Source organism: Bubalus bubalis, chromosome 12 (assembly GCF_019923935.1).
Source record: "Bubalus bubalis isolate 160015118507 breed Murrah chromosome 12, NDDB_SH_1, whole genome shotgun sequence".
NCBI lineage: Eukaryota > Metazoa > Chordata > Mammalia > Artiodactyla > Bovidae > Bubalus > Bubalus bubalis.
Window position 1 is genome coordinate 49,427,265 of NC_059168.1, and position 12,252 is coordinate 49,439,516.

General features: G+C 40.2%; 1 protein-coding gene and 1 non-coding gene across 2 annotated transcripts in view; both read right to left on the reverse strand.

Moving 5' to 3' along the window:
- Positions 1–444: 444 nt before the first annotated feature.
- KCMF1 (potassium channel modulatory factor 1) overlaps positions 445–12,252 on the reverse strand; it is a 79,471-nt gene continuing 67,663 nt past the window's right edge. The window contains exons 5-7 of the mRNA XM_025261208.3: positions 8,994–9,168; positions 6,727–7,009; positions 445–2,539 (exon numbers count right to left, since the gene is read on the reverse strand). Coding sequence (XP_025116993.1) covers positions 2,278–2,539; positions 6,727–7,009; positions 8,994–9,168 — 720 coding nt within the window. The 3' untranslated portion in view covers positions 445–2,277. The remainder of the gene's footprint in view (positions 2,540–6,726; positions 7,010–8,993; positions 9,169–12,252) is intronic.
- TRNAQ-CUG lies at positions 8,749–8,821 on the reverse strand. The gene has a single exon. It is a non-coding gene; the product is annotated as a tRNA-Gln (tRNA).

The following is a 12,252-nucleotide window of genomic DNA, read 5'->3' on the forward strand; positions in this document are numbered from 1 at the left end:
TATTGATAATCTGTGTCTTTCTACCCTAATACATTATTATTGATTACATACAGGATGAGGTGAGGTATTTGTAAAATATCTGGTAAAAAATAATATACAGTATTCTGTATGAGATGGAATTTTATGAACCTTTAGGTCTTCTGAAGTGTCAAATTGATCATCTAAGTTAAATTAAACTGCCCTGACTGGACTTACAGCTGTTCCCTCAAACCACGTTTAAAAAAAGGAAGGATCTTACATTTTCCCAGAATTTATGCAGAAAAGGGAAAGCACATAATTGACAATTTCTATTTCTTACATCCAAAGTAATGCATTCATACAAAATCAGGACCTTCAAAGTCAAGCATGAAAAGAACAAAAAAAACAAAAAAAACAGGTTAGAGATATATAATCTCTGAATAATGGTTAGGCTAGTTCACCAACACCAAAGAAATCCAAGTGGCCAACAGTCTTGAAAATGCTTTATTGAAATGTGTGACGTATGTGCAGAAGATGTGTGTGAAAAGACCACAGCTTGAAAACTGGTTTTGGAAACCTCTTAACAACCGATTGAAAAAAAAAAAAAAATCCTACTGGACTGGACTTCTAGTATAACCAGAAGCCTGTGTAAAATTTTCCTTTAAAACATTTTCCATCACAGAGACTAAAGAAAACAAAGCTAGGGTATCTGGAAATTGTTGGAGGCTAAAGTTTCAGAGGAGGAGAAGCCACAGTTTTTTGTTTTGTTTTTTAAAGAAATGTGGGGTGACATCTTTTTTGGTTACATCTGAATGAGCATGGACTTCACAGTTCTCAGGAGAACACCGGAGGGTGCTCGAGTCTGTATGCTTGTTGAAGAAACAGAGAAACACAGATGGGAGGAGAGAGGGGAGACAGAGGGAAGGGCTCGGAGGAGAGAGAGCACTGGAACAAGACATGATTAGGTTAAGTCTAGTTATAAATTTATCAGAAGCTGTGCGCACCTTTTTTAAAAGTCCTAAAATTTACATTCCAAAAACTGCCCCCCCGACCCCCAAACCCCCTGTCCCTGCCTTGGAGCTATTGTGAAAGTCTATGCACAAAAACTGGAACAGAAAATAAAAAATATCCCGGCCCCTTCAAACCCCAAAACAAACCCAAGAAAGCTGTACATTTTTTTTTTACACATAGGATTAATAATATAGGCATGATTCAATTAAAAGGCTTTACTTTTTATGCTTGAAAAAAAACCCAATAAATAAAAAGGTGCTAAAGTTAGCATTAAGAATTTGGTTGTAATATATTGACAAAGTCTGGGAAGGCAAATCCTCAAAGCTCCCCTGATACTGATCTGTCTCAGCAAAACTATGAAGCAAATACATAAATAACGCAACATATGATTGAGAAGGTGAGATTTTCAAAAACAAAGACAACATAATCCAGGTTAACTTTGTTGAACAGTGAATAAATGAAATTCATCTACACCTGAATAGAACATATTTAACAATTGAAAAAAATTTTCAACAACCACAAAAAGAACTTTTTAAACAAAGAGAACAAGACTTGTTTTCAGGACACACAGACGCCTGCAGCAGATTCCCACAGCAGCTGTACTGGTGTATCTTCTATGGATGAGTTAGACAGGCTGAGCTCCACACGAAGATGACTGACAGGGCGACGGGACAGCCACACAGGGCGGAGCGACACCGGCTACGACCCCAGGTCCACTGCAGAGCTGGCTTGTGCGTAGGAGGCACACAAAGAAAGGTGATTCAGGCAGACATTATTCAAAAGCTACTTTGTCAAGGAACTCTTTTGCCTCGTAACCATTGAATAATGTTTGGGAAAGCTTTGGGCTTTTATGTTTGTTTTAAGTTTTACTCCTTGTATTTAAATTTCTTAAATAACAAGGTCACTAAAACTCATGCACGCTGCAAAAAACCTCATGCAGTAGTTAAGGTAAACCATCCAAGCAGTTTTTATTCATTAATATTCATAAATACACACAGCAGCTTCATTAGAGATTTCCATTTTCCTCTTCAGTTTGAATGTGGAGTATTACGAGAGCCTTCTGCATGTCAGGGTGCAGGAAGCAGAGATCACCCCTGCACTGCTACCTACATTTACCTGCTAGAAGTAAAAATTAGTTAAGTGGAAATGATTATCATATATATTTTTCTCTCTTCCTTTTTGAATGTACACAATGTAACAAGAGTGACAGACCTGAAATTACAATCACCAAACAAACCCAAGATAGTTGTTGTCCACTTTCATTGGCAAATACAGCACAGAGGACATTGTCTGCGAATTGGGATGTCATCAAAGAGGAGGTGGTGGAGGCTCATTTCCTTTATTACTCTCTTTTAAATTTAGGTTTTCTAAAGCAACATCTAAAGGCATAATATCTACACAGCCCATAGCACCAAAATCTGCCATTTCCCCCCGTTCATCCTCGTCTGAGGACGAGCTCTCTTCGCGCACTAAAGTGGACAGAAGGAGCTCTTGGACAAAGAGGCTGCGGTCTGCGCGCTCACTTTCCATGGACTGGCGCTCTGTTTCAGACATTTTAGGATCATTCAACCTGCGTAAATTAAAAAGAAAAGATCTCATTGGTAAAAAGTCAAGGAACAACGGCATGGTCAGTTTCTACAATGTCCTACATTATGCGAGCTCCACGGAGTCTGAGACATATTACTGGAACACCTTGCTCTAATTCACCTCCTTAATTATGTGGCTGTGAATTACCCACACTGGTGACAATACTGTTACCTGAGGCGCAAATCTACGCTTTACTTAGATTCAATGAGAAAGAACACACTGGGATTTCTCATATTCCCTATAGAGAAGACTGGGGTGAAAAATCTAGGAGAACAAAATTTCTTTTTTTTTGGAAAACAAAATTTCTAACAGATTAGATGCTTGGGGAAGTAGTAATTTCCTCAACCGGAATTTCACGAGTTGGTAGTAAAAAGAGGAAAAGTAGCAACACTGGTCCCCAAAACAAAATCTATAGCGACTAGAATAGTCAACTGAAAATAAATCCTAGTTCTCTTGGCCTTTCTCTATCATTTCTACCTAATTCTTCCAAAATAAAGATACGTCCAGGAGCACGAGAGGGCAAACACACATGTATAGGCAGACACATGCATGAGCTTGTAAGTGTGCACCTATGCTCTCCTACCAAGGACCTTGTTAACAAAGCTGACCTGAGACTTATAATGGCCCACTACGCTCAACGGACACATACACTTCTGAGACCTGTGTCATACTGGGAAACCTGGTTCATCAACATGGAGACAGGACAGATATTAGCATGTTCGTATTACCAACCTGTTAAATGACTTATGCAATATCCTGGTTAGTTTCATTGCTAATTTTATCTATCTACATTTTTTAGTGTCCAAGAAAGAAAGGGAAACTGACTGAAGCACTGGGGTAGGAAAAGTATCCAACAGGAAGATGGTAACAACGAGGGGAGGTCCAGCAGGCACACGTGACCCCCAGAGGCAGCCAGGTCACTTGGAGCCCATGCTCACCTGCTCCCAGCACCTGTTCTCTGCAGTCCCACCTAGGCTGGAAGGCATGGGGGCATCTCAAAGTAGCAATGGAGGAGATGTGTTGGACACTCACTATGGGCTTCAAGTGTTTTTGTATGGATAATCTCTTCTAATCCTACAAATTAGGTTTCATTATTATCAATTTATGGGAAGAAGAAACTGAAGAGGTTAAGTGACGCTCAAAAATCTCACAGCTATCAAGTTCAAACCACTCAACCATTAGATTAATGGCTTAGAAAACAAAAGATCTAAATTTCAGACCTGCAAGAACACAAAAGGCTCTGGAAAGTAACGACATTAGATCCACACACCAAAGGAAATGACTGATGACATTTATAATTAAAACCAAATTCAGGATACAAGAGAGTATATACTGAAAGAGGAGACTGAGCAATAGGCTACATATTCTCAATCAAAACTTTGAAACTGCTAAGAAATGAAGTACATTCCACATTCTCAGTTTTGGAAAAAGCCTTAAAAAGAAAAATAAACTGAAGTGAAACCCATTATAAAGAGAAAAGATGCAGAGACAACTATTTACATAGCAAACAGGCAAACCAGAAACATGCAGGCTGAGGCCCCCCAAACCTTTGGAAATCATGTAATTCTTATATTACAGTTTTGATTTTTAAGAAATAACTGAGAGTATATTTCACTCCTGAAGGGGCGGGGGAGATAAAAACAGCACTAAGGCTAGATTTCCTGGTGGGCCAATCTTCATCTGGGATCTGGAAGTAATTGCAAAGCTTGTAAGAAGCTTCAGCTTGCGGGTGAGCAAAACTAGCTGGCTCCATTGCCAAGAGACTGGAATCTGACACAGGCACTTACACAGTTGGTTTCTGAAAGGTCCACCATTGTTGGATCCCAAAGAAACTGTTGCACCATCAATTCTAAGACAACAGGAACAGGAATTGCTCCCAGTCAAAAAGTCCAAAGACAAGGCTTGAGCCCCACATGGATCACTTTACAGCTGTGGGCCAATGACAAGGATTTCCACTTTGAAATGTCACAGCCATTCATTCTCCTGGGCTTGAAGATTCTCAGTGTGCACATTTATGTATTTGCAGTTGGAAGACGCTCAACAGTAGATGAACTATTTTTGTTACTTATTTTTGCCCAAACTTATTTCCCAGGAAAAAAACTTGAACATAAATAACTATTTTCATTTCTTAAGAGTATACAAAGTTCCAGGGAATATTTTGGAGGAAATGCTGCCTTGGATAAATCTTATGAGTCAGAATTAATGACACAATGAAAGATGTAGAAAGTGGTCTATCAATTGCTAGGTACTATGCAATGCACAGTATCAGAAGACAGAAAGGGGCATTCCAGAAGCTACCACCAGGATCTATGGAGAGCACTCAAGAGGCCACCGTACTGTTCCCTGGTTGCTGGCGTGGGGGTGGTGCAGAATAATTGCACAGAGAAAAGTCTCAGATCAAGCTCACTGAGGCTGGAGCTCCAAAAACAAAATAAAACCCGAGTGGAACAGAGGTGGAAGATGTCTCTTCCAAAGGGCAGTGGGACAGGACATCCATTTCACCCACAGGGCAGCGAACCTGCATCAGGCAACACACTGGTAGGGTTCCTTTCTGAGGCCGGTACCCAACCTGGCAAGCTGGAAGCCTGTAGTCTGTCAGTCCCTACTGGTAAGTTATGTGGCAGAAGGATGGATCCACCTGTGGCTCTGTGGTTGCTCTATGCTGAAGCAACATTTTCTGGTAATAATCAGGCATAGTTATTCACTTTGCAGAAATAATCCAAAGGTAAACTTCTCACTTGAAATTTCCTCCTTAGATCCGTAACAAATGATAATAAGTACTGTTAATTGGGCCTTTGTTATATGCCAGACACTGAACTAGAGCATACACATACCAGTGCTCTCATTTAATCCTTGCAACAACTCTCACTCAAATGAGGCAAAACTCAAAGGATATTAAGATAGAACTTAATTATAGTCTGGAGAAGTAAAGTGACTTGCCTAAGGTCCAAACTGGTAAAAGCTGGGGTTCTAGACAGGGGTCCTGTTTGCAGGAATTGGCAAGTATTTTTTATTTTGCATCCACAATATGTTATTTACAACTATACACATGTGCCACTGTACTAACAAGAGATGTTTAAAAGCATGAGATAAAAGAAATATACATGGAAATAATGCTTTCTTCTAATTATCTGTCACAGTACTTTTTGGAGGTAACTGCTATATTTCACTAATTTTCTTCCTTTTACAGTTTTTACTTTATATTCCTATCTATTCCATTAAAAGTCCAAATTAGAACCAGGCTCATTATCTGATGACCCTGTGTCTACTCATCACTGCCCTTTCTAAAATTCTTTTATTTTTAAAAGTCACATAAAATGCTCATGAGGTCTCGGCACAGGAACATATTCAGTTGCTAATGGTAGCTTTCAGAACAAATATGAACTCTATTCCATCCAGCAGAGCCATTTACTGTGTGTCTAAGTATTTTTTACACTGTGCTAAACCATTTTTTAAAACAGTTACTTTTGTATACACTAACCACAAACATTTAAATTTCACTTCTTCAAAAATTCTCAGAAGAAAACCACCACACTATAAAATCTTCTCTTGTACTTTGGGATATTTCAGAGCAGACTGAAACTGGCTATAAAAAGAAAGCAATGTTAATTATGACAGTAACTATACCTAATATGGCCCATATATGTAATGATACTGTGTTTACGTTTTATGGGCAATGTGGGAAAGGAAATTCCCATCAGATGATGAGATACTGTTAGAACAAGGTTATCAACATTCATAGTTGATCTAAGTGAAAGGTGCTCAGTTGTGTCTGACTCTTTGCGACCACATGGACTATAAAGCCTGACAGGCTCCTCTGTCCATGGAATTCTTCAGGCAAGAATACTGGAGTGGGTTGCCATTTCCTTTTCCAAGGGATCTTCCCGACCCAGGAATCAAACCAGGGTCTCCTGCACTGCAGACGGATTCTTTAGCTGGCCTATCACCATTAGTGCTACCTGGGAAGGCCAGTTTATCTAAAGTAAACAATTATTTTTCTTATTTTTGAGGCAATACTGAATACAGATTTTGATTAGATTTCTGTGAGTTTTAAAGGTTTGAGCAAAGGTCGAGGCTTTAAGAACACACATAAGGACAAAAGAGCAAAGGTCATCTCAGACTGCACTGTTAACAAAATCCATCTCCAAGTCACGTGAATGAATGGACTACCTTGTTAAAAGAAACTGGGCGCTCTGGATCGCTTGCTGGCTGCTTTCTGTGTTCGCTGTGTTGGTGGCTGCGGTGGCCTGCGTGACTGTAGTGGTGACGCTGCTCGTGTTAGTGCGCCGGGTTGCGTTGCGCGCGGTCTCCAGTTGTTGCCGCGCCGCCTGGGCATGCTGCCGTTCGAGCTGCAGCTGCATCTGCAATTGTTGTAACTGAGAAGCGGAAGGGCCAGAGGAGTTCAGCTGTCCTCCTGCAGAACGTCTCACTCCCGATAACTGAGATAAAAGCTCTGTCAGAGGAAATGAAGACATTAATGTCCACTGCAGTAGGAGGAAAACAAAATGCTACCATCATCCTTTTACCAGACGAACATTCAAAGCCATCATCAACGGGAAGGTAACCTGGGGCAACATACAGTCTCAGCTTGGAGCTTACTACCTTTTAGGATGCCCTCTGGAGGTGGGAGTTGTATGAGGGAAATGTAAACATATGTACGACTATTAGCTCATATATAATTCTAAGTGAAACACAGCAAATTGGTTTTTCAGTTGTTTGCATCATGGGTTGATTTAGTTATTTAGTATTCTCGGTATTTAGTATTTAAGGACTTTCATCCACTGGTCCAAGCATAATATAAACCTCAATATGACCTCCATGAAAGCAGGGATCAAGTCTACTGCTCATGGCTTTCCCGGTTCTTAGAACAGTGCCTGACACATAGCAGGCGTTCCAACATTGATGTAATGATTGAATGCCTCTCAGAATTAAATCCAAAGGAGAGATCAGCATCATTTCTCACTGTGCTCGCTCTGCCTTCTTTCTCTCGAACTTTCTGGGACTGCTCTCTGAGTCGCAGGGCACTGCTGCAGTGATGACCGCTGAGGCTGACTGGCTCTCAACCGCATAGCCTGTTTTATTTAGACTCCTGTTTGCACAAGGCTGTGCTCACTGGGAGCCTCTCAGCTAAGGGACGTGCAGCACCTGCCTTCTCCCAATGGCTTGTGTGGAGCTGATGGCTGCCTTTTGGACATTCACAGGCTGGCAAAGCTTTTCATCATTAAAACTCATTTCCAGGGCAGGTTTCTGCCTTACTGCTCACTGTTGTTTAATCCCTGAGGTTCTTAACACCGTTTTTTCATATAGTCCATCACTAATATAATTTTCACTGACAGAAAAAAACTGAATAGAGAAAATGTCTCATTTTTGAATTTTGCCCCCAGAAATCACTTAACGTTTAGAGCCTGCTACCAAAGACAGCAGGTAAATATATTCCTTTTGGATGAAGCAGTGTTTTTTAAAATCCCCCAAACTCAAGTTTTTCTGGGGCTTCCTGTACATCTCAATGCCCAAAGCACATTTGGAATTAGATTTTACACTGAATATCTCATAATTTAGAGAAGATTCTATGAGTAACACTGTTCCTACTTTTGGTGACAGATTTACATTCGGCACGTTTCAGGTACAAATTCCACTGTGTGCACACATTTTGGTCTTGCACAGGCTCCTGGACTCTTAATGCCTGGCCATGTCTTTCAGGGTCTCAGGCTACAACAACTTCTGACATTTTGACTGTCAAACTTTGTGCTCTGCTGCCGGTTGTCCAGGTTGGCCATGCATTAGATCCAGGTACAAATTACCTGTTCAAATGATTTTTTTAAGTAAGACTTTCCCAAGCTATAAGAACATAAATGTTTCATAACAATATAATTCTCAAATTAAGACAAGTACAAAACATTCCTACTTGACTTCATTCCATGAGAAGAGCTTATTTCTTTAGTCTTGTCAATTAGTTTTCTTATCTGTGTGCTTATGAAGGAGGTTGAACCACAGAATTCTGGAGGTCTTTCAACTCTGAAATCTTCTATGATTTTCTTGGGTTTCATTGGAGGTCACAGAAGAGAGACATTCCTTATCTTTTAAATCTCTAAGTACTTAAAGAAATGCCAGAATAATATGAACTACTTTACGTGGTCTACTCGACTTTAAAAATATTTTTATTTTTTTGCTATGTGGCTTGCAGGATCTTAGTTTCCTGACCAGGGATCGAACCTGGGCCCTCAGAAGTCAGAGTACCGAATCCTAACCACTGGACCACCAGGGAATTCTCTACATGGTCTAATTTAAACATATTTTACACTTAGAGAATTTCAGGGAATTTTTGTCAAGGAATACAGGAGGGTGATGAGAGACTGAGAATATAAATCCTACTCCCCAAATTTAAAGGAAGCCCCCCATCCGAGGCCATTTCCTTTAAGGATGTGAAACTAACTTACCAGCTATAGGATCCATGGCTTCCCTATTGCTTGGAGAATACGAACTCTGAGAAGAAGAAAGTCCACCAGTAGAACTGCTAGTAAAGTGCATGTTTGATCTGCGCGCACGAGGACCTCCTAACCCCCGGCCAGGGTGAAACATTCTACGTACATGTCGGACACCGCTCGACTCATCATAACTCCAAGGTTAAGAAAAGGACTCAGGTATCTCATAGTAAGAATAAAATACATATATAAAAGAAGTCACTCGAGCCCTTGCAAGATAAGCATGCAGATTTCCCAAATTGTAAGCATTTTAAAACAGCACATTTAGGAATACAAATGGCACAACTATGTCTATAAAGGCTATTAACTCTAAAAATGAACACTGGAATATAAAGCAATGTATGTGTATACTGTGTGTCTATATTGTATATGTGTGTGTGTTTTCAAAGAGAAAAAAAAGTTTCTCCAGATGGGAAGAAGTTTCTTTCTAGGTTCCAGCTACAAGGGCCAGAGTTAATATCACCTGACAAGGTGAAAGGTGCCACCTGGTCAGATACCCAAAGGGAAATATTCCCTTACCCATATATGTTCTTATCACAGTAACCACAAATAACAACCATCGGTTTTTATATCTGGTGAGAGTTGTGCTAATATACAGGCTAATCAAATCTCAGTGACCATCTGTAACGAGAAGGGAATAGTGCAAATAATTTAAATTCAGGAGTCAAAGATTCCTTTCAGCTATCGGTTTTAATCTGTCAATGTGTGTGTGTGTTTTTCCAATACTGCTGTCAAGCAGAAAACCAGATTTGAATTTCTTGTGTTAAGTGGACACACAGAGAGTTAACAGCACATTTATCAAGAACTCAAACCATCTTACATATGTGTGTGAGTTAAACTGAAGAAAGTCCCGAGGAGCAAACAGCAGCCAAAACTCGTGAAGACAACACTGTGTCTCTACACAGGCAAGTGTGAGTGTACAAGGAGGAGGGAGGAGAGAGGGGGGGCTGGGGGAGCCACATGTTATAGCAGAAGAGATTTTCTTTTGAAGCTGCCAATATATAGGAAAAGAATTCTAAAAAAGAGGGGCTATATGTATAACTGATTTACTTTGTTATTCAGCAGAAACTAATACAACATTGTACATCAACTATACACCAATTAAAAAAAAAACTCCCCAAACAAAACACAAACAAAAAAAGCAGCCAACAGAACAGCTACACAATGCAGGCTAACTTTTGTGCTGGATTCCCAGTTCAGGAGTCATGTGGGGACAGGGTGGGCAGCCATAATGCACACTCTTTCATGGTATTCATGACATGGGCTTGGGCTCTACAGAAAGTGATGTTATGATCATCACACTTTATTTGTACAAGTATAAAAAGTACACTTTAGGGATTTCCCTGGTGGTCCAGTGGTTAAGAATCTGCCTTGGAGTGCAGGGGACACAGGTTCGATATCTGGTTGGGGAACTAAGATTCCACATGCCTCAGAACAACTAAGCCCACACTGCAACTACTGAGCCCAACACAACCGGGTCTCCTGTATTGCAGGCGGATTCTTTTCCAACTGAGCTATCAGGGAAATCCTGCCAAATAAATAAAAAATTAAAAAAAAAATAAAAAGTACACTTTAGGAAGAGTTCTACCAAAGTGGCAAAAAAAAAAAAAAAAAGCCTGGTTAAAAGGAGGCTTAGAAACAAGTCACTCTCTCATGTCAAACAAAATTATCACATAGTGGCACTTGAAGAACTTGACAAATTAGTTATATTTCCAGGAAAACTGCTATGCCAACACTTTCTAGAATTTAAAAATAATAGTTGCTAGCAATCTAAAATGCAGCATATGACTTCTCTTATTCTCATTTTTACATAATTTATTTTTTCTTGGTAATGAAAGACTCATACACATCTACAAAAGATGGATGTGGATGACATGGGACATTCTACTGAATGGATACTGATTTCACTAGAGGTCCTTGAACCTGCTGGAGAAGCGCAGGATAATGGCATGGTTTTTCAAAATTTTTTGCCTAGCTACTCCACGAAGATGGAGTGAAGAATAGATCAAGTTGTAACTCTTCTGGGTATTGTTATAGAATTATTTTATACAAAATGGGAAGTAACTAACAGGCTAAAAGTATTCTTGGCCCATTTGGATTTTCATGTAAGCACTGCTTTCTTCATTTTGCTTTTAGTGTCCCCTGCACTTAGCAGAGAGGAAGAGTGGGCTCCTCTGTTCATTCAGTACTTGCCCCAGACTGGCTCAGACCAGGCTGATCTTCTCATTTCTCAGGAAGGTTCCAAAGCTTTATCTTTCCATTAGTTTCCACTTGAAAGTGAAAGTGTTAGTCGCTCAGTCATGTCCAACTCTCTACCACCTCATGGACTGCAGCCTGCCAGGCTCCTCTGTGAGATTCTCCAGGCAAAAATACTGGAGTGGGCTGCCATTTCCCTTCTCCAAGGGATCTTCCTGATCCAGGGATGGAACCCCAGTCTCCTGCATTGCAGGCGGATTCTTTACCATCTGAGCCACCAGGGAAGCTTTCCATTAGTTTCCACTTATCTTCCCCCAAACTCTAAAGGGTCAAATTTCTAATAAGAAAATTACGTTCTGTGATCAAGGGCTGAGAGCTGAAGGACAGGAACACCAAGTCTAAGGTTGTCTTATGATTGCCAGGAGGCAAGCAAAGGTATCAGAATGGAGTCTGGCAGAAAGAAAGGTTGTGATTAGCTCTTGATTGCTTCAGACTGCAATGAACACTAAAACCTTCCCAAGAGCACACAGCCCTAAGTTAATAGGTGATAATTTTAGAAAGACAATTCATAACTTGAAACCAGAAGCACTGAATCTACAAATAAATATACTCTGGTGGGCCAGTAATCTCTTGCAGAGTATAGAGAATACTGTCAGTAACCATCATGAGACTGGCTTGGGAGGAGAAGCAGAAATCAAAGTGGGAAAGAAATTTAGACCTGGATCTGACCTTATGCTGTCCTACTCAGATGGGCAGGAAGCCCCACGGGGCACACCTGCTCACCACCCAGCCTATAAGAGACTATGGCAACAGAGAATACAGATGGCGAGCAAGTATATCATCCACACAGTTAATGAACTAACTAGATTTTAATTTGGATTAGCATTTTCCACTTTTGTATGAAAACACCCTCCTGAAGACTTGTAACCTGGTCAAATTGTCTTAAAAAAATAATAAACCTGATGGCAAAGAACTGAAAATAATGAGCAAGTGCATTTCACTTACTGAGCACTTTTCA